Here is a 22,942-nt window from a genome sequence, read left to right as displayed (position 1 = left end):
TCTCCATGTGTTCTCATACCTGGCATGTCACGCAGTTTTGTGCTTACTTTCCCTCCATGTTAAAGAACAGTAGATGTTTCAGCACCCAGGCTAAGGTGCTGCATAGCTAAATACATATAAGGTCCCAAAGGCAAGACCTATTGCATTGCAAATGCTTGTTTGAAGTAGTCTACAGTTATCAGAGAAGCACAGCAGAGAGGATTCCCAGTTACCTCAAGCGTTTTCTGAAGTAGTTGTGGAACACCTCCAAGTGCGATAGATGCTTTGTGAAACTCTCGATGCTGGAGAACGGTTCGCACGATCTCGGGATCGCCGGTACTAATCGCCTCATGAAGAACTAAAAACCAAAAGAAATCACATGGAAGCAAACCATTAAATTAGGAACAAAAAGAGAGAGAGAGAGAGCGAGAGCGAGAGAGAGTGAGCGAGAGAGAGCGAGAGTGAGCGAGAGAGAGCGAGAGAGAGCGAGAGAGAGCGAGAGAGAGATTATAACAAAACTTCCTCGAAGGAAAAACTGAGCACACTCATGGAAATGTTGAACAGCTTTTAATCCAACTTGCAATTAATACATGGGCATTTACCACAAACAACCAACGCGTTTCGGTCGAACCATGACCAAGGTCTCAGGGAGACCGAAACGCGTTGGTTGTTTGAGGTAAAGTTGGATTAAAAGCTGTTCAACTTTTCCGTGAGTGCACTCGGTTTTTCCTTCTGGGAAGTTTTGTTATAAAGATACGGCGTGGCTCTTCCATGGAGTTTGCACCGCAAAGATGCGCCGAGTAACCCAGCGAAAGGCGAGCTGAATGGTTAAAGGATATATATATATATATTACCTACTGGCGGTCGCCAGTAGGTAGTTATAGTTAGGACCACGTTTCCATAGGAAAACCTCAACATTCTATTTTGAATAACTTTGGCGCCGGTCGACGAATCCTCGCGAATTTCTCAAAATAGGTGGGGCGCTACGCTCCGCTCCTACCCTGAAAGTCTCGGGGGGATTCGTCAAGCGGGGGCTGAGATAAAAGGGGGGTCCCAAAACGCGTTTTTCCCATGCATTTTTCCATAGGACCTTTAGAACGAGCTACAGCCCGAACGGCTGAACAGAATTACTAGAAATTTGGCAGAGAGGTAGTCCCTAGGTCAAGGAAGTGCCTTTTGTAGGTTTGGTGTAAATCTGTTCAGTAGATTCTGAGAAAATAGCCTTTAAATCAATATATATATCTGAGCCCGCTTACGGTACGCTTACGGTACGCTTACCGTACGCTTACCGTAAGCTTACGGTGGCGTGCGCGAGCGCGATTCTGATTGGCTCTTAGATCTTAGTAAACATTCGAATCGGCCGAAACCAGGAAGCGGCGTCCGCCATTTTGTCTCTCGCACTGAGTGTTGTTTATCAAACATGATGGCCAAAAACATGTTACGGGGCTGTTTTGACAACTCCCTCCCACATAGTCATGTTGAGGGAGTCCCCAAACATCCCCCAAGAGCAAAAACGGTTTTATTTTTTTTTCGGCAATTTCGCGGGGTACGCTTACCGTACGCTTACCGTAAGCTTACCGTACGCTTACGGTAAAAAAATAAAAATAAAAAAAACACTATCCACACTTACCCCACCCCCTGTGCTTTTGGTGGCCGCAGGCCACCAAATGTGCAGGGCTTATTAATAGAGAAAAAAAACGTAATTTTGGCAACATGAAATTATAAAATCGAAATAAAAAAAACACTATCCACATTGACCTCACCCCCTGTGCTTTTGGTGGCCGAAGGCCACCAAATGTACAGGGCTTATTAAAGTTGATAAAAACCGTGCACGGAACGAACTGCGTTAAGTGGGCGCGCACGCCACAAATGGCGTAAAGTAACTTAGCATTTAAAAAACCGTACAAATTCACTGAAAAAACCATAGGTTTCACACACGTTATAGTTAGGAAATAGCATTTAAAAAACCTTGCTAATTCACTGAAAAAACCATAGGTTTCACACATGTTATAGTTAGCTGGACATTTTACTGATAAAAAACCAATGAAATTCCCCCGTTATAGTTACTGTAGGCAACTATAACTCACGCGACCGTAATCCTCTGCTGATGACATATGTGTCTTTATGAAAAAAAAATATTTGTAATATATGTATAGCTAAAATTTAATGGAAGAAGATATGGGCAAATAAGTGTCTAAATACAGTATTAGCATCAGCAGAGGATTGCGGTCGCGTGAGTTATAGTTGCCTACAGTAACTATAACGGGGGAATTTCATTGGTTTTTTATCAGTAAAATGTCCAGCTAACTATAACATGTGTGAAACCTATGGTTTTTTCAGTGAATATATATATATATACACACACATAAATATGTACAATTATACATACATATAAATATATACATACACACGTGTACAGATATATGGATTATGCTACTTACCCAGTAAGCATCTGTTCTTGCCATGTAGGGCTGTAGATTCACATGCTTTGCATACTCCTGCCATCTAGTGTTGGGTATGGATATTTGCAAGTTGTTTTTCTTCAAAGAAGTCTTTTCCAGTCATGAGGTAAAGTGACGTATGGGCATCGACTCCATTGTTAGATTGTTTTCCCGTAAGAGGGTGAGAATGGAGTGAGTCAGTGTAGTACAGTGATGTCCATGCGTATGTAATGTAAATAAGGAAAACAGCAACAACTACAGGTGTCCGGGGAGGTGGGAGAGCGCATGTGAATCTACAGCCCTATATGTCAAGAACAGATGCTTACTGGGTAAGTAGCATAATCCGTTCGAGGCATGTGTGCTGTTGATACACATGCTTTGCATAGACTATAACGCAGGTCTTTGTCGATACTGTTTTAATACCATTAAGTTCTACCTCATTGTTTCCCCGCAGCGGCGTAGCACTTTGTTTAATATGTATGGGACATTTGGACACATTTTTTATGTTGTTGATTTTGGTCACTTCACTTTTGTATTTCTTAGCATTGTGCACACCTTGGAGGCACTTCAGGAAAGCATTGACGTCGTTTTAATTGCATATTCAGTTGGATTGGTTTCCTCAAATAGACATGTTATGATTTGTTGTAGATTTCACTCCCCTGACGAAGGGCGCCAACTGCCCGAAATGCATTGGGATGGAATATTATGTGATGGGATGGAATATCATTTGATTTGAACCAATTTGGAGTGTCACTTGAAAGGACACAGGTTGATATGAATGTAATATCAACAGATGTACTTGAAAATTCACACTAATTTCCTACGAATGAAAGAATAAATACACTTGAAAATCGGTGTGATCATCATCCTTTTCGCGGGATCTTCTGCTGTGCTCAGGGGGACGTCTCCAATTTTGGAGTCGCTACTTTATTGTTTACCTACCACACTTTTTGACCAGAGAATGATACCCCGGAAGCACGCAACAAATTCCACAAGAACAACACCTTAGGTTGTGTGTGTGTCTACTAATTTTGCTGCAATTAAACAAGATCCAAGGCCCTGGGGGAAAGGGCCCTAGCACGTTGATGGCCGATGTCAGCGCCGCGGTCGGGAGCTGATGCCCTCATGTCAGAACTCAGGACGGGCTTCAAGGCCCTAGATGGCCGCTTTGTCTCACTAGACAAACAGCTTGATGCGCTGGGGGTGCGCATAGGCCTTCACAACAAAAGGCTCAACACTGTCGAGGCAGGGTTTTGGTTCTCGAGGATGGAGCCGCACAGTCAGTCAAGATATTGGACCACATGGAAAAGCTTCTCAAATCCGTCACAATGAAAAACAAAGATTTTGGAGCAAGAAGTCAGCCTAACAACATTCACATCCTGGGGATCAAAGAATCCATGAACACTGGGCCGCCTGGATCTTTTCGTAGAGCAACTACTGGCCAACTTATTTAACAAATTCCCCTTCACAGCCACATTATTGTGGAGAGGGCTCACCGATCCATGGGTCTGCATCTTAACCTTGGATATCAATCAAGACCGCTTATTGCCTAGTTGCTAAATTTCCCGAACAGAGACTCTAACTTACGACTGGCAAGGGAAAAATGCCCACTTACCTGCCAAGGCTTCTCGGTTTCCCTCTATCCAGATTTCACTGCAATGGTTCAGGATGCCTGCCACGCTACACAATTTTGGGGCTCAGCTACGGGATGGTATACGTTTCCTGTTTGAGGGTTGAGGTGGAAGGCAAGCCACGGCTTTCTGACACCCCAACAGCAGTACAGGAGTTCCGCCATAAATACTCGGAGGCCCGCAGGGGGCGCCGGAAGGACTCGCCTCAGAGATCACCTTCTGATAGCAACTCTGGTGTCAGTGCTGAACATTTTTCCAGCAGAATGACTTCCTTTGCATAAATCTGGCTGTTCTGGACTGCGAAACATATTATGTAATGAGGCCTGAGGATGCATGTCGCCTACTGCTCCAGTTAAAGACTCATCTTACTAAAATATTGCAAACTAAGACACTATCTCCTACCAATCTGATTCTCTTACTGAGGTGGGATGCTGGTGTAGCGTCGCCACCCCTTCAGTGTGTATCGCACTTTACTGATTGAGGGTAGAGTTACTGCACACATCAAACGCATACGGCGATGCTGTTGGGATTTCCCTGTCAAAATGGAAGCAGGGATGGGGGGGTACCCCCAGCTGTGGGAGGAGTAGTTATGCAATGATTTTCTGTTAAGGCTACTGTGCACAATGCACCATAGTACTAAACACTGACATCATATCCTACATGTCCCACCCCATGACCACGCACGTTAAGCCGTCTCCCCTTCGTGGACATATTACTAGCGACCTAAATATACGGGTTTAAATAACACAGCAGGGTAAGCAGGGTCTACAGTAGTTGCAGAGACATCAGGATGACATAGTCTTTTTACAAGAAACACACCTGCCCCCTACACCATCACCCAATTTTGCCTCCACATGGGTAGCTCACCGATACTTCTACAGCACGTATGCCAGTGGAGTTGCCATAAAAATACATAAACGAGTGCCCCTCCAGCTCGCGGTCCGCGCTGACACGGAGGAACGCTACCTGCTATTAGCAGGCCGCCTACTGAGGTGCAACATACTCCGGATTACCATATGCGCACCTAATATGGGCAGTGCACTGAGAAACTTTGTTATAATCAGCCCAGAATTTTTTCCACAATTTGCAGGCCCAGATCGATCTGGCTGAGGCAGACTATGTCTGCATGGAGGATGAGTTTAATCCACTACTCGATCCTAAACATGACTACCGCGAATACCCCAACACCAAGCTGCGTTCCCGGTGGGCGTTGGTAGAATTGTGCTCCACACACAGCCTGCTCAATGCTGGGAGCCAATGGCACCCCTCTTATCCTGCCTACACATACTACTCGGCAGAGCATAACGCCTGGACTATTGGCTCCTTACCCCAACATGACCCCATGGACTGACTTTATACAGCATCTCCCGCGAACCTTATCAGACCATTCCCTGGTACTCCTAAAGCTCCCCATACAAAGGGTGGGTGGGGTGGAGAGAAAGTGGAGATTTTCATGACTGGCACTACAGGACGAGGTATTCCGGACAGAGCTGCGTACAGCCATAGTGGAGTATTTCAAACTGAATAAAGGATGTATGGACTCCTGGGCTACACTGTGGGAGGCTTTCAAAGCAAATACGAGAGGAAATGCATTTCTAAGCATGCAGGGATTTTAAAAGACAGGGCGCTGATTGGGTTCTTTCGATGCCTCGTTGTTAACAATACAGCAAGGTTCATCCTGTCAATGCTTTAAACAAAGGAGTCCATGAGCAAATGTAAGGCTCATTGCGTGCTGCAAGGTAAAATAATTTCTCAGCAGTGCACTCATCCGTTCTTTAAGAAGTCAGAAATGGAAAATCTCCTACTGTGCAAAAAACTTTTTTTTCTTTGTCACTTAACCTTTGTTTCTGTCAACTTTTTGTAATCTAGTTTGCCGTGTAATGTCGCGGTCCTGGTCTCGTGCGTGGTCTGGGTAATGCTCCCCTCGCCCCCGCTGCAGCCCCACCCATGTGCGGAGAGCCTCCAGCCTTCACCAGGCGGCCCTGAAGTGTTGCAAGTGTTAAGTCAGTCGCTGCAGTTGTCCCTAGCTTGTAGAGGAAGGGGAGGAGGGGCACCAGCTTATTAGGCCTGGACTCCACCAAGCAGCCTCTGGAGTGGAAGGGGGACAACTTCTCCAGTCAGGCGCTACCGCTCTCGACATCCCAAACGGGTCTCCCAGGATTGAATCCACTGCGCCAACCGGACTCCGGCAGTTGTGGGGTTAAGGGACCCCAGTTCCCGCAGTTCGACAGCCCGCCCCCCGCTCCTCTGGGCAAACCAGAACAGCAAATATTTCAACTCTATGAAAGGGGTAGTCATTCTGTAACAATCAGATATAACATTCATCTCCAGCACAAGCCACCGAAGCCTTAAGCCTTTTGTGGTCCCTTATAGGAAGTAAAAACGTTCCTCACTACAGAAATTCACAGTTCTACACTGAAGTGTAGCATTAAGGAACTGCAACGCAATGTTCTGAAAACATGCACATTTAAAGTCACTAAATGCACGTCTCCATACAGTGATACAGGGTTCATGATTCAGAACAGAGAATTTTAGCTTTTGTAATACAAGACACCTTGTGGCCAGTGACAGCCATGAGTTAAAAACAGTGTGCACTGAGGAATAACATGAAAAGGTGTAAACCCAATTTTTCTTCTCTATGCCACCTCCATAATAATTACGTCTAAAACACACCTAATATATGGAGCTAAGGGTATTTGCAGTGGTTTGTTATTACCCCTGTAAATACCTTTTTTGTCTAAACGGCCTAGCTAATGTTTATTTCTGACGGTACCTTAACCCCTTCCGTGCTCAGGACGGCCGGGAGCCGTCCTGAGACACAGTGGGCGTGTGCTCAGAACAGCTCCCAGCCGTCCTAGCACCCATCCACGGGGGAACCGCTGGTGCTCCACCCGTGGGTCGCCCATGTACGTGCCCCCACCGGGGATTGACAGGGGAAGCCCCTTCCGCGTCATCAATGACGTCAGCGCGCGAGGGGATTCTTTTTGCCATTTACTTCCAGCACGTTGTAGGAGAACACTGCGAGTTTCTCCTCGTGGGAGGGGGGTGATTTTTAAAAAAGAGGCATCAGGAGAAAGGAAAGGGTTTTCCTTTCCCCTGATGCCTCTTTTGAGCATTCCTGCTGCACGATCGTGCAGCAGGAATGCCCACTAGACACCAGGGATTTTTTTTTTTTTTAATTTTGCAATTGATCCACTGTTTACTGGGAGTGGCCCCTTAGGCAAGGGCCGCTCCCCTATTTGGGGGCAATATGTTTTGGCTGTGTCTGCCCCCCTAGGAGGCAGATCGCGCCATTTGTTTAAATTAAGACAAAGAGAGATTTGTCCAAGCCAAATCCCATTTTGTAACTTCAAACCCAAGTGCTTAGGTCCCCCTGTACTACAAAAATGTGCATGTCTGTACTGTATATCTATGGTAGTGCATGCAATCCAATATGTAGTCTGGAATGCAAAATACAATTTACTATATACGGGTTAGTTGTTGGTGACATTTTTAAAGTGGCTCTAAATTCCAAGAATGCGCCAATTTGGAGATGGGCACTTTCTGAAAATGTGATTTTGAAGACTGGAGCCAAATGTAACTTTCAGTGCTAGAGGATGTTCTTACACCAGCAAGGTAGCCTTCTTTCATAGCAATCTTCCTCAATTCTCCTGAAAGGAGCCTTTGCGAAGGCACCTTTAAACTACCTGCCATGGATAGAGCCATAATTGTTAGTGAGAAAAATTCCTTCAACAGTAGCTCAAACTTTAAGGATTTTATATTTATAAAAGAGACTAATTGTTTTCTATTTCCTGATAAAGTGTAAATAAGGAATCATGTTATTAAAATAAAAAATAAGACGCTGTTCTAGCAGAGCTGGAGTGCAGCCGGTATTTTGAAGATTAAAGATGACTGCGGACAATAATGTAGTTTCCTTTAAGTTTTTACGGGTCAAGTGCAAGCTGGAAAAGAATGCATGATCATAGGTTTTACTCAGAACAATAGTGTCAATGATATTGAATGGCTTCTAAGAGTGTCCCAGATTACACATTACAGTTAATAGAGTTGTATCTGAAACAGCTACAGTAAACGTGAATTCACAACCCTCATGAGGCCTATTGGCACTTGAAAAAATGGTCATTCATGATGAAATCAGCATGCAAGGACGGTCCACAATTTGTCATAGTGTCTTTCCTATTAAACTGTATCTTACAATGAGCTATACGCAAGGGAGGATTTTGCTTCACCTCTGTTGAATTCCTGAAGTGGATTTAAAGTGGCCCACTAGACCACCAGGGATACATTTATGGGGAGTGGCCCCTTGGGCAAGGGTTGCTCCCCCTTGGTGGGCATTATTTTTGGCTGTCTGCCCCTGGAGGGAGCCGATCTTGCAATTTTTATTTATTTAGTGGCCCACTAGACCACCAGGGATTAATTTGGGGGGAGTGGCCCCTTGGGCAAGGGTGACTCCCCCTTGGGGGCAATGTTTTTGGCTGTCTGTTCCCCCCCTAGGGGGGCAGAACACAAACTTTTTTATTTAGTGGCCCACTAGATCACCAGGGATTAATTTGTGGGGAGTGGCCCCTTGGGCAAGGGTCGCTCCCCTTTGGGGGCAATGTTTTTGGCTCTCTGCCCCTCTGCCCCGATCTTGCCATTTTGTTTTTTAATTGGGCACACTAGACCACCAGGGATTTAACGGTGGGGAGTGGCCCCTTGGGCAAGGGTTGCACCCCTTTGGGGAGCATTAATTTGGCTGTTGGGGGCAGATCGGCGGATTTAATTTTTTATGTGGCCACTAGACCACCAGGGATTGTTTTTTGTTATGTTGGGGAGCGGCCCCTTGGGCAAGGGTCGCTCCCCTTTATGGGAGAATGATTGGGGCCACTTCTGCCATCTTTGGGTGGCAGATCAGCAGTATGTTTTTATGCCCATCTGCCCCCAAGGGGGGCAGAAGCCATTAGACACCAGGGTTTTTTAAATTTTGGTGTTGGGGAGTGGCCTCTTGGGCATGGGTTGCTCCCTTTTTACGGGGGTGAATATTTTATTTATACTGTTAGGCCCACTTACCCCTTAGCTTGGTTGGTGGATTGTGTGTGGACTGGTGCACTATTTGCATATGTGATTGCAATGTCTTTTTCTCCTTTTTATTCTAGTGTAAAGCTTTTGATTCTTGTTTGCGGTTTCGGCAGTGGTTGTTCTGCAGTTTTGCATAATTGCATTTATTTGGTAAGAAAAACATTTTTGTTGTGTTTACTCCAAATGAGTATTATTGTCACGCATTAATGAATTTTTTTGTAAGTGGTGTCATAATGGCAGCATATTTGTTAGTGTTATGAGCATGAAATTCTTTGTGATGTGTTTTGCATTGTCTTATGTGTAATTTTCTTGTTTCTTTTTTAGTGGGATATTGTTGATCCTTACTGTGTCTGTGCAGAGTAGGTGGTGGTGAGTCTAGCTGTTTCTGTCAAGTGAGTGGTATAGTTTTGGAGTTATAGGTCTTTGGGATAAAGACACATTTTGTTTATTGCTAATTTTACAAAGTGTTTGATGTTGTTGACTTGTTTGACACATTACCTTTGTTAGTAAGGATTATGGCTAGCTGCAGAATTACTGCTCAGCAGGTGGTTGGTATGCTTTTTGAATCTTCCTCTGACCATGATTATGAGACCGACAGTGCGTCTGAGGGAGAGGAGGGAAAGGAAGATTCAGGCAGTGAGTTTTCTCTCCACATGGACTCATCGGCTGATGAAGCTACTCTCAGGGCGGATGAAGCTACTCTCAGTGCGGATGAAGTGCCTGTTTTAGAGGAGGACACTGATGTGCCGATGGTGCAAGAGGCATCTGGATTGCATCCTGGGGCTGCAAGGCTTCCCATTGGAAGTGCTGGACTCTGGGTTGATCCAAACATAATGCAGCCGGTGTTGCCTGCCTTTAGTGTGGATGCAGGGTGTACAGTGGATTGTGAAACATTTTTGCCTATACAGTTTTTTCAGTTGTGTATGGATGATGTATTTTTGGCTGAGATTGTTGAGCAGACTAATTTGTATGCTGAACAGTTTTTGAGGGACAACAGTGCCACACCTAGGCCCCACTCTAGAACTACCCGTTGGACTCCCACAAATCTGGCAGAGATGAAGAAGTTTTTGGGTTTGACTTTTTTGAAGGGCTTGACAAGGAAGCCATCCATGGATTCATATTGGTCTACCAGTCCCTTGATGGCAACGGCCATATTTCCTGCAATTATGAGTCATGATTGGTATTTACTTTTGCTTAGGATGCTGCATTTTGTTGATAATGCTTTGGCGTTGCCACGAGATCACCCTGACTGTGACCGTCTTTTTAAGATTCGGCCAATTCTTGATCACTTTGTAGATCGATTTTCAGAGATCTATACTCCAGGGAAATAAATAGCTATTGATGAGTCTTTGGTCCTGTTTAAGGGCCGTTTGGTTTTTAGGCAGTACATTCCTAGCAAGAGGGCACGTTATGGAATTAAGCTGTATATGTTGTCTGAGAGTAGGACAGAATAGGTCTTTAACTTACGGGTGTACACTGGTAGGGATTCCACTATTGACCCCCCTGGTTGTCCGTCCACTTTTGGAGCTTCTGAGAAAATTGTGTGGGATCTTGTTAGAGGACTGTTTAACAGAGGCCACCATTTGTACCTTGATAACTTATAGACTGCTGTGCAATTGTTTAAGGAATTGTTCAAAGTGGACACTTTTGCTTGTGGCACAATCCGCTCTAACCGTAAAGGTTATCCAAAAGAGCTTGTTTGCAATATACCTTAGAGGGGACAGTGCAGTTCCTTGCGTAGTGATGAACTATTAGCTGTGAAATTTGTGGACAGGAGGGATGTGTACATGCTGACTACCATCCATGATGAGAGCACTTCACCTGTGGCTGTTTGGGGTCAGATTTCTGAAGTGCGCAAACCTGTGTGCATTTTAGACTATAATAAGCACATGGGTGGTGTTGATAGAGTAGATCAGAGGTTGGAACCTTACACTGCTATTCGTAAGGCTTATATTTGGTCTAAGAAGTTGGCCATCCATCTCGTCAATTTAGCAACTTTCAATGTTTTTGTTGTGTACAAGGAGTGTTCTCCTGCGGCAAAGTTGACTTTTGTTCAGTTTCTGGAGTCTGTGATAGGCAGCCTTGTTGTGGTGGAACAGGCAAGTGTTCCTAGAGTTGGAGTGGTGGAGGATGTGGCTAGATTGAAATGAAATGAGGACGTTGAATCTTTGAATTACCGGGCAGTCACCCCTGAAGAAGGACTCTTGAAGTCCGAAATGCATTGGGTTTTAATAAAGAACATGCCTGGGATGAATCATGTGTCTATCGTGTTTGTGATAGAAGTCCGGATGGTCTCATCAGAAACATAAGAAACTTGGAAAATTGCATGGCTCTTCAAGTGTGGATTAAATGGAGTTGTTAAAATAAACACGAACGATTATTTGGTAAAACAAGGAGTAAATTGAAGCATTGTGGATTTGTGCATGGAGCTGTGCGACTGGTTAGGGGCGCAAATGACGCCCCATCCATTTCATTGTATTATAAGTGCCACCAGGGCTAGGCGCTATACCAGTAACGCACGCATTCTTTGAGGACTTTTGGAAAACATCGGATTCAGGATTGAGCAGATGGTGTGCATCCCATTACTTGTACCATTAGATTGAAAGATCGCCACTTTCCTGATTTAATTCCTCCCACGCACAAAAAAACCCATCCCTGTAAGAGATGCAGAGTCTGCTTGCGAAGAGGTGTGCGGAAGGAGAGTCGTATGCACTGTGCCGATTGTCCTTCTAATCTTGGGCTGTGTGTGCCCACATGTTTCAGATTGTATCACACTCAAAAGAGTTTTTGGGAGCAACCATGAGTCTAATAGTGTACTGCCTGGTCTGTATGGTTTTATATAGTTGTTCAGTTTAATGTTTTGCAATAGAATGATGTCTTTGGTTACTGCTGTTGTTTTTGTAGTTATAGTTTTGTATTTAGTTGGAATTGGTTTGTGTTTTCTTTCGTTTAAAAAAAATTTATGATGGTGTACGTGGATTGGCGCTTGGCTGGCGGTGTGTGTGGACTGGCGGTGAGTGGACTGGAGCTTGGCTGGCGGTGAGTGGCCTGGAGCTCGGCTGGCGGTGAGTGGACTGGCTCTTGGCTGGCGGTGTGCGTGGATTGGCGCTTGGCTGGCGGTGTGCGTGGATTGGCCCTTGGCTGGCGGTGTGCGTGGATTGGCCCTTGGCTGGCGGTGTGCGTGGACTGGCGCTTGGCTGGCGGTGTGCATGGACTGGTGCTTGGCTGGTGGTGAGTGGACTGGCGCCTGGCTGGCGGTGTGAGCGGATTGGCGCTTGGCTGGCGGTGTGCGTGGACTGGCGCTTGGCTGGCGGTGTGCTAGGATTGGAGCTTGTCTGCCGGTGTGTGTGGGCTGTCACTTGGCTGGCGGTGTGCGTGGACTGGCGCTTGGCTGGTGGTGTGTGTGGACTGGTGCTTGGCTGGCGGTGTGTGAGTAGTGACTTGCTGCTGGTCACTACACACACTGCTAGCTAAACGCCACTCCACGCAAGCCGTGAGCTGGTGTGGTTGCTGTGTCAGGAATGTGGGCGTGTGAAAATGATGGGCCCTTGAATGGCGCTGTCTCCTGGTGTGAGTGTTGTAATGTGCTGGGCCCGCGGCTGGCGGTGTGAATGGTTTTGTATGTGTCACACGTATGAAAGGTGTATGAATGGCCTGTAAAGCTGTTGGTGCCTTGTCGTGGCTTTACAGCTCACGAGCTGTGAGTCAATGGTTCAGTTACTCGTCCTTTCAATTATTAACAGTGCATTTCATTTTTGTGAAATCTCTGGTTAATACAACTGTATATACTCACCCTCGTGCCAAATCCAACCAGTATGTCGGTGTGCTTGAAGAATAGGTGGCTGTGCAGAAATATTTGCCTTTTTTATCTTTCTCAAGCAGGGGGCACCTTGTCCCTTTTTAGGTCTCGCCTGACCAGGCGCATGCGCTGGTCTTGCGAGACTTTTAGTAAGGGCTTCAAAAAATGTCATACTCATTAAGCGCATCGCTCGCCGCGCTTGATCGCGATCACTTTCACTTTCGCTGCCGTCACTTGCACTACGTCACTGTACGCGGTACACATCCATTTCACCAGATCCCCAAAATGACTTTGTTACACCATGATACGTGTCCCGTGTTGCATCTTTCATATTAAATGCTTATTTTGGTGCTTTAGCATGAAAATAGATGTTTCAAAACAAGAACGTATCCATTAAACTGAGCAGATTAAATAATGGACTCCGCTATTTAGCTGCTGTTAGGAATGACTTGTCAAGTGTTCCATTTCTTGTTCAGAAGTCAGGTTTCAGTGAAGCGGTGTTCTGCTGTTTTGAGACGCACATTTGTTTGTTTACGTAAGTGGTTTTCACCTGCTTTCTGCAAGGCTTATGTAATATATTGGGCACTGAGCAGACACTCATTTCCTGGAGAGAATGTTGGTTAAACGAAAGGCAGCACGAAGCTGACCAACATGCTTGTATACATTATAATTATAATTTTTTTTGCAGAGTTTTATATAGTGCGAATTATCATATAGATAATTAGATGATAAGAAATAACTCAAAGCCTTTTTGATGAAATTAGATTTGATGGGACTGGTTGAACTTCTGCTAATTGTGAAAAATATTTCATAGGAGTGACATCGCCATGAAAAAAACACACGCACTTAACCTTTTTGATTGTGATTAATATATATTCGCGATACGTATTTCTTGCATTACCCCTTTGTTGTTCTCCTCCCCCCCTTCAACCTCTCTCCCTTTATTTCTGCGTCATCTTTCACCCTCTCTCTTCCTCTCCCTGGACCTCACCATCTTCCACCTTCCTTCCCCCCACCTGCTTGTTTTTTCTCCCCGTATATCTGTGTATAGCGGCGCCCTCTTAATATCCACCCATCTCTCTCCCTCCACACCCCCACTTTTCTCATTATTTCCCTCTCGCTCTTTCTGTCTCACTCATCGCCCCCCCTTGCTCCTGTGCAGCTCGCTTCTGTCTGTGCTCGTCCCTGCGATGGATGCGCCGCTGTACATTATGTGGCTACCAGGCATCTCTGGCCGCTTTGATAATTCTACTATGTGTTTGTGCATATTTATTTTAAGTTGTGTCCAGAAGTGTGTGTGTATGCACCTTAGGTTCGCGAACCCTGCAGTGGTTACCAAGGGCAAGGAAGCAGTGACCTTCAGGAATGTACAGTTTAGATGTGTTCCTCTCTCGGTTAGATGCTGGTGTTTGCTTGGCATGTTTGCCATCTGCCTCACTGAGTGTCTTCCTTTCCGTTTCCCCTTTGTATGGAAAGTATTTAGCTCTGTTCGGGGCTCGAAGGAGAGCGCGGGGCCCCTGAAGGATTCCGGAATTTTATCTCCAATTCACGGCTCGGTTCACAATCTGGAAGACGTAACACCGTTGCCCCTTGTGCTGCAACTCACCATCTCAATACTCTGCTAATTTCCCTGCCTTCCACTTACCCCTTTTCCTTTTCTAATTTTGCCCAGTTTCTTGCCGCCTGTGTGCCACAGTTCCAGGACTTCTCTCTGCCCTGCTTCCCTGTGTCTCCACTGCTTCCCCGTCTCTCCTCTGCTTCCCCGTCTCTCCTCTGCTTCCCCGTCTCTCCTCTGCTTCCCAGTCTCCCCTCTGCTTCCCCGTCTCTCCTCTGCTTCCCCGTCTCTCCTCTGCTTACCAGTCTCTCCTCTGCTTCCCCATCTCTCCTCTGCTTCCCCATCTCTCCTCTGCTTCCCCGTCTCTCCTCTGCTTCCCCGTCTCTCCTCTGCTTCCATGTCTCTCCACTGCTTCCCTGTCTCTCACCTGCTTACCTGTCTCTCCTCTGCTTACCTGTGTCTCCTCGGTCTCCTATGCTTCCCTGTCTCCTCTGCTTCTCGGTCTCTCCTCTGCTTCTCGGTCTCTCCTCTGCTTCTCGGTCTCTCCTCTGCTTCTCGGTCTCTCCTCTGCTTCTCGGTCCCTCCTCTGCTTCTCGGTCTCTCCTCTGCTTCTCGGTCTCTCCTCTGCTTCTCGGTCTCTCCTCTGCTTCTCGGTCTCTCCTCTGCTTCTCGGTCTCTCCTCTGCTTCTCGGTCTCTCCTCTGCTTCTCGGTCTCTCCTCTGCTTCTCGGTCTCTCCTCTGGTGCCATGTCTCTCCTTCTCTGTCTCCTCTGCTTCCCTGTCATCCCTGCTTCCCTGTCTCTTCTGCTTCCCTGTCTCCTCTGTTTCCTGTGTCTCTTCTGCTTCCCTGTCTCCTCTGTTTCCTGTGTCTCCTCTGTTTCCTGTGTCTCCTCTGCTTCCCTGTTTCCTCTGCTTCCCTTTCGCCTCTGCCCGTTTCCTCTGCTTCCCTGTCTCTCCTCTACGTCCCTGTCTCTCCTCTGCTTACCTGTCTCTCCTCTGCTTACCTGTCTCTCCTCTGCTTACCTGTCTCTCCTCTGCTTACCTGTCTCTCCTCTGCTTACCTGTCTCTCCTCTGCTTACCTGTCTCTCCTCTGCTTACCTGTCTCTCCTCTGCTTACCTGTCTCTCCTCTGCTTACCTGTCTCTCCTCTGCTTCCCTGTCTCCTCTGCTTCACTGTTTCTCCTCTGCTTCCATGTTTCTCCTCTGCTTTCCTGTTTCTCCTCTGCTTTCCTGCCTCCTCTGCTTCCCTGTCTCTCCTCTGCTTCTCTGTCTCTCCTCTGCTTCTCTGTCTCTCCTCTGCTGCCCTGTTTCTCCTTCTCATCTGCTTCCATATCATCCATGCTTCTCCGTCTCTTCTGCTTCTGTCTCTTCTGCTTCTGTCTCTCCTCTCCTTCCCTGTCTCTCCTCTCCTTCCCTGTCTCTCCTCTCCTTCCCTGTCTCTCCTCTGCTTCCCCGTCTCTCCTCTGCTTCCCCGTCTCTCCTCTGCTTCCCCGTCTCTCCTCTGCTTCCCCGTCTCTCCTCTGCTTCCCCGTCTCTCCTCTGCTTCCCCGTCTCTCCTCTGCTTCCCCGTCTCTCCTCTGCTTCCGCGTCTCATCTCCTTCCCCGTCTCATCTCCTTCCCCGTCTCTCCTCTCCCTCCCCGTCTCTCCTCTCCCTCCCCGTCTCTCCTCTCCTTCCCCGTCTCTCCTCTCCTTCCCTGTCTCTCCTCTCCTTCCCTGTCTCTCCTCTCCTCTCCTTCCCCGTCTCTCCTCTCCTTCCCCGTCTCTCCTCTCCTTCCCCGTCTCTCCTCTCCTTCCCCGTCTCTCCTCTCCTTCCCCGTCTCTCCTCTCCTTCCCCGTCTCTCCTCTCCTTCCCCGTCTCTCCTCTCCTTCCCCGTCTCTCCTCTCCTTCCCCGTCTCTCCTCTCCTTCCCCGTCTCTCCTCTCCTTCCCCGTCTCTCCTCTCCTTCCCCGTCTCTCCTCTCCTTCCCCGTCTCTCCTCTCCTTCCCCGTCTCGCCTCTCCTTCCCCGTCTCGCCTCTCCTTCCCCGTCTCGCCTCTCCTTCCCCGTCTCGCCTCTCCTTCCCCGTCTCGCCTCTCCTTCCCCGTCTCGCCTCTCCTTCCCCGTCTCGCCTCTCCTTCCCCGTCTCGCCTCTCCTTCCCCGTCTCGCCTCTGCTTCCCCGTCTCGCCTCTGCTTCCCCGTCTCTCCTCTGCTTCCCCGTCTCTCCTCTGCTTCCCCGTCTCTCCTCTGCTTCCCCGTCTCTCCTCTGCTTCCCCGTCTCTCCTCTGCTTCCCCGTCTCTCCTCTGCTTCCCCGTCTCTCCTCTGCTTCCCCGTCTCTCCTCTGCTTCCCCGTCTCTCCTCTGCTTCCCCGTCTCTCCTCTGCTTCCCCGTCTCTCCTCTGCTTCCCCGTCTCTCCTCTGCTTCCCCGTCTCTCCTCTGCTTCCCCGTCTCTCCTCTGCTTTCGTCTCTCCTCTGCTTCCCCGTCTCTCCTCTGCTTCCCTGTCTCTCCTCTGCTTCTCTGTCTCTCCTCTGCTGCCCTGTTTCTCCTTCTCATCTGCTTCCATGTCATCCATGCTTCCCCGTCTCTTCTGCATCTGTCTCTTCTGCATCTGTCTCTTCTGCTTCTGTCTCTTCTGCTTCTGTCTCTTCTGCTTCTGTCTCTTCTGCTTCTGTCTCTTCTGCTTCTGTCTCTCCTCTCCTTCCCTGTCTCTCCTCTGCTTCCCCGTCTCTCCTCTGCTTCCCCGTCTCTCCTCTGCTTCCCCGTCTCTCCTCTGCTTCCCCGTCTCTCCTCTGCTTCCCCGTCTCTCCTCTGCTTCCCCGTCTCTCCTCTGCTTCCCCGTCTCTCCTCTGCTTCCCCGTCTCTCCTCTGCTTTCGTCTCTCCTCTGCTTTCGTCTCTCCTCTGCTTTCGTCTCTCCTCTGCTTTCGTCTCTCCTCTGCTTTCGTCTCTCCTCTGCTTCCCTGTCTCTCATGTGCTTCCATGTTTCTCATGTGCTTTCCTGTCTCTCTTCTGCTTTCCTACCTCCTCAGTTTCTCTGTGTCCTCTGCCTCTCTGCCTCCTCTGCTTCACTGTCTCGCCTCTGCTTCTCTATCTCTCCTCTGCTTCTCTATCTCTCCTCTGCTGCCCTGTCTCTCCTTCTCTGTCTCCTCTGCTTCTCTGTCATCCCTGCTTACCTCTTAGGGTGTAGCACAGACAGGACTACAGTAGGCTCCGAGCTTAATAATTGTCGCTAGCAATGGTAAAATTACATTGTAGGTCAAGGAGAGGATGTGGCTTAAGCGGCCGAGTTTGAAGTTGGAGAACCAACCAGGTTCGAGTCTCGGTATCAGCTCAAGCACCCTGTGATTCTGGGCAAATCACTTAATATCCCCTTTACCTAAAAAAATGAATGTCTCCATCCGTAATGCAACATATGCTTATGTAAAGCGCTCTGATACTTTATGGTCGAGTTTGCGCTATATACAAGTCCGACAAAACAAGCATTGGCCTAGCCAATAGGTCTCGCTTTTGGAACCTTATAAATATTTAGTTATGCAGCACAATATCCTTGGTGCAGCAGCATCAACTGTTGCATGGCTAAACACTTATAAGGTCCCAAAAGCGAGACCTATTGGCTTTGCCAATGCTTGTTGTGAATCTTGTAATGTTGGTTTCGTGCCTAGTGGTGTGAATGGTCTTGTGTGTATCACTTATGAAAGGTGTGTGAATGGCCTGTAAAGCGGTTGGGGCATTGACGTGGCTTTACAGCTCACGAACTGCGAGTCACTGGTTCAGATTTTTGTCAATTATTGACAGTGCATTTCATTCTTGTGAAATCTCTTGTTAATAAAAGGTTATATACTGAACCACCACTCGCCCTTGTGCCGAATCCAACCAGTATGTGTGTGTGCTTGAGGAATAGATGGCTGTGCAGTAATCTTTGTCTTTTTAGTCTCTCTGCCAAGGTGTACATTCCATCTAAGAATAACCTACCAACTGTAGATATTGTCGTAAAGTAAACACCCATGGGAGTACATGATGATGTCTCTCTTGTGAATTCCAACAAGTTATCTTACCCACAATGTCCTGCAAACCACTAAATGTGTCTGTCACATTTTCCATGCATTATTGTGCCAAAATGTTCACGCTGCAGAAAGTAATAACAAATTTCCAACCCCTCAGCATTTCTCCAAGTATCCCAATAGAAATGGTACCTCACTTGTGTGGGTGGGCCTAGTACCCGCAGCACGGAAGGGCCTAAAACCTATTGAGGCGACATCAATATTAATTATCACAAACCAACCTGGTTTTGCAAGGGGGGGGGTCCCATGAGTTTTTGAGAAAAAAGTGATTATTTCAGAGAAAATTGAGGTTTGCAGGGGATTCTGGGTAGGAGGATTTTGGGGGACCCACACAAGCCATACCTCGCTGGACTCCCCCGGGTGTCTAGTTTCCAGAAATGTGTGGGTTTGGTAGGTTTCCCTAGATGGCCGCCAAGCCCCGGGCCAAAAGTTTATGGGACCCCCCTTGCAAAACCAGGTTGGTTTGTGATAGGTAATTTTGATGTTGCCTCAATAGGTTTTGGGCCCTTGCCTGTCAAGGGTCCTTGACCCACCCAGGCGAGTGAAGTACCATTTTTATCGAGAGACCTGGGGGAACGCTAAGGGGGAGGAAATGTGTGGATCCACGCAGATTCCAGAACTTTCCACCACAAAAATGTGAGAAAAATGTGATTTTTCAGCACAATTTGAGGTTTGCAGGGGATTCTGGATAGGAGAATATTGGGGGACCCACGCAAGCCATACCTCACTGGACTCCCCCGGGTGTCTAGTTTCCAGAAATGTGTGGGTTTGGTAAGTTTCCCTAGATGGCCGCCGAGCCCCGGGGCAAAAACTCATGGGACCCCCTTGCAAAACCAGGTTGGTTTGTGAAAGGTAATTTTGATGTCACCTCAATAGGTTTTGGGCCCTTGCCTGTCGTAGGTACTTTGTGGGCCACGCAGATTCCAGAACTTTCCACCACGGAAATGTGAGCAAAATGTGTTTTTTTGGGACAATTTTTTAGGTTTGCAAGGGATTCTAGGTAACAGAACCTGGTGAGAGCCAGTCAAGTCACCCCATCCTGGATTCCCCTGGGTGTCTAGTTTTAAACAAGCATTGGCATAGCCAATAGGTCTCGCTCTTGGAACCTTATAAGTATTTAGTTATGCAGCACAATATCCTTGGTGCAGCAACATCAACTGTTGCATGGCTAAACACTTATAAGGTCCCAAAAGCGAGACCTATTAGCTATGCCAATGCTTGTTCTATTTAACTCCTGCCTTGGCCTCAAATGATTTCATTTTAGATCTGCTAGGCGCAGACATTTATCTAACAAAATGTGCCCTTGTTACTGAGGGGGTGGGTGTTCTAGTTGTACTGCAGCAAAACAGCAATTTTAGCAATTGCTATACATTTTTTTTCCAAGCACAATATTTATATAGTGTCCTTTGCCCACTTTAATACGGGACTAAATTAAAGGAGGAATATATGCACACAGAATATTTAGAATCAAACGCCAATCTAGGCCCCAACCCCTCCCCGTGTCCGCTAATCACATTGCTGACTCTCCTATTGACTCAACCATGAAAAGCCAGCAAAGCAACTCTGCCTAATGAGTCACAAAAACTTTAAGCACTTTACATGGTCACGTTGCATTTAACACTGTTGTAAAGCAATGTTGTCTAATAGGCTGTATCTGATGCGTTAATTTTGCAACACACTCTTTAAATTTGTTCAAGTTCATAGATCATTAAAAGAAAATGTTTAGCATTCAAAGGTCCAGAAACAAATGACAAGTTGTTATGTTGTCTAATGTTAACTTTCTTTCTCAAATGAACACATTAAATATTTAAACAGTGCAACAATGGCCAACTTTTAGGTAAATATCTGGTGATAGGAGATGGAGTTGTTAAATGCATAACTGATGTGTACATTCAGGTTCTTTCAAATGAAGGCAGCATTTAGGACCTTCCAATAGTTGTTGACTTTTTAACAGTGAAAGGATCTGATTTTGAATTGGATTGTGCCCAATCGTTGATGTGATACGCATCTTGGTGGAGTGCGGTGTGATACACCCTCTGGGAGCATTGGGTGTTATTAGGATTACATAAACTGCTCAGGACTGGCATTTTGGAAGAAAAATGACTTTTTTTTTTTTTATTTTAATATGATTTGTTTAGAGACAAGTAAGCAGTTTGGCAGTACTGACCTTATCTGGTCATCTTACCATTGTGTGCCGGGTTCATATTGGTGTTCTGCTGCCCAAGCTTTAGCCCTCATGTGGCATCAACTTCGTGACCCTCCCCCGTTGCTCACACCAACACTGCAAGCTGCAGCGTCTGTGGAGGTGACTTCAGATCCAGCCACTGACAGTGTGCTTGAACACAGTGCCGATATAGAAAAGGAACTGGTACAGCGGAGAAAGTGGAAGCGAAATGTCAGGAAGGGCAGACTGAAGGCTACGAGCGTGAAAAGGGGCCATCTTATGAGAAGTAGGCTTCCGTTTGGGTACGGTACGTCACTGAATTAAACAAGGGAGCTTAAATGGAAATAGAACTAAAGCAAGTGTGATCTGAGGGGTGGGAACTGGTCCGTGTTTTCCCGGGTTCTGTGTCTCGGACTTGCACACTGGAGAGACGACTTGGCGAAGGCTAGCAGGGCTCAAGAGGGGGCAGCAGTTCAAACACACTCTGAGCTCTCTCCACCCCCACTGTCTAAACTAGTAGCCCCCCCCATGTTCCTCGGCCACCCGGAGGATGAGGAGCTGCTGCTTCCGAGGGCCTGGACACATCCAGCATGGGAGAAGGGAACAGGGAGAGTGAAAGCGGAGTGAAAGCAGAGCAGCTACACACAAGCCCGGACTTAAAGGCACAGGCACTTCTAAGAAGTGCTCAATGTCAATAATAATTGAAAAAATATTGCATGAAGCGCAGCGTCTCATGTGCCCTGGGATTGGGAGTATGTGAAAGCACGGTGAAAGAGACGCCGGGGTGGATCAAATACAGAGACATCACAAGCTCAAATCTCCACCCACCAGAGCCACTGTTTATTAACTGGTCAAAGGCTTTGCTAGTGCAGAACTCAAGGGGGGGGGGGGGGGGGGGAGGATGATTGGTGATTGATATTGCAGCTGTTGGCCTAGCACAGGCAGAACGATGCACAACACTTTTAAGACCGCATGAGGTGTGTGGTGACCAAACCGCCATATTAAAAGCAGGTAGTGGTCCAGCCGCACGCCCCCAATCTGCTGTCCCAGGGAGAGGGAGAAGGCCCGCTGTGTGCTGGAGGCCAGCTGCATCTGACTGACCCATCCAGGGGGCGCCTGTGCCAGCTCTGCTGTCAAGTTCCCATGGCTATAATTGGCGGCTGGTGAAGGAATGTGTCGAAAGCCTGCAAATCTAATCTATTTAGGGGAGAGGGAGTGCCTCCTGTTACTGAGCGGGGAGGTACCGGGGCTTCTCGTCCAGGTCAACCTTAAGAAAGAGGCGTGGCAATCAATCAAAAGTGAGGTGGCAAAGACGGAAGAGTTTACAGAGCAGAGACAGAGCGGGGAAAGAGACACAGAGGGTAAAGAGGGGACCAGCAGGGAGCTGGGAGGGTCCAGAGAAGAAGCTAGGGAGCACCTGCTGAAGGGAGAGTGGTAATTAATCAGACAGAGCGAGGCAGGGCGTCTGGAGATAGGAGTCGCACAGAGAAAGGGAGGTCATGCACTGAGCTGATAGACACGAAGAGAGCGACCACAGCTCTCAGCAGGGCAGTTCAGCTGAACTGGCAAAGAGCTCCGATCGAGAGGCCAGGAAAGGATAGGGGCAGTGAAGAGTGACAGAGAGGCATTGCAGGACTGGAGACGGGGAGGAGGTGGGCGTTGAGACACTTCTGAAAAGTGCGGGAGAGAGTCAGGGGGCGGTAGGTGGAGGAATGTGACGGCGCCCCCCACAGTGCAGACGCGACGCGCGGAAATAAAAAAAAAAACAAGGTAGTTAACCGCGGGGGAAAAATGCTACCGCCGGCCACAGCTTGCAGTGCATGTGCGCAAGTGGTGCGCGCGCAGCAGTAATCACGCCATATGGCGCCTCTGCTCAAGCGCGCGCCCATGCACATGCACTGCAAGCTGTGGCCGGCGGTAGCATTTTTTGAAGCCCTTACTTAAACTCTCGCCAGACCAGCGCAAGCGCTGGGTGAGGCGAGACCTAAAGATGTATATGTTTGCTAGGTTTCCCTAGGTGCCGGCAGAACTAGGGACAAAAAAACTACAGCTAGGCACTTTGCAAAAAAAAGGGTCATTTTTCACTGTGAAAATGTGGTGCGTCCACCTTGCGTTTCGCGCCGTTTCCTTTCGCGGGCACTAGGCCTACCCCCACAAGTGAGGTACCATTTTTCTCGGAAGACTGTGGGTGGAATTTTGTGGATCCACGCAGATTCCAGAACTTTCCTACCACAGAAATGGGAGGAAAATGTGTTTTTTGGGGACATTTTTTAGGTTTGCA

The 22,942-nt window shown here is 47.6% G+C and overlaps 1 protein-coding gene across 2 annotated transcripts in view; it reads right to left on the bottom strand.

Annotated features, from left to right (window-relative positions):
• The window catches only part of ANKRD13A (ankyrin repeat domain 13A), a 350,794-nt gene that overhangs the window by 267,844 nt on the left and 60,008 nt on the right, over positions 1-22,942 (bottom strand). The window contains exon 3 of one of the 2 annotated variants that reach the window (XM_085636228.1): positions 213-337. The exons of the other annotated variant lie outside the window; for it this stretch is intronic. Coding sequence (XP_085492354.1) covers positions 213-337 — 125 coding nt within the window. The remainder of the gene's footprint in view (positions 1-212; positions 338-22,942) is intronic. 2 annotated transcript variants of the gene reach the window in all.

Source organism: Triturus cristatus, chromosome 11 (genome assembly GCF_964204655.1).
Source record: "Triturus cristatus chromosome 11, aTriCri1.1, whole genome shotgun sequence".
NCBI classification, from domain to species: Eukaryota; Metazoa; Chordata; class Amphibia; order Caudata; family Salamandridae; genus Triturus; species Triturus cristatus.
Note: the sequence above shows the minus strand (reverse complement) of the source record. Positions and strands in the feature narration are given on the sequence as shown.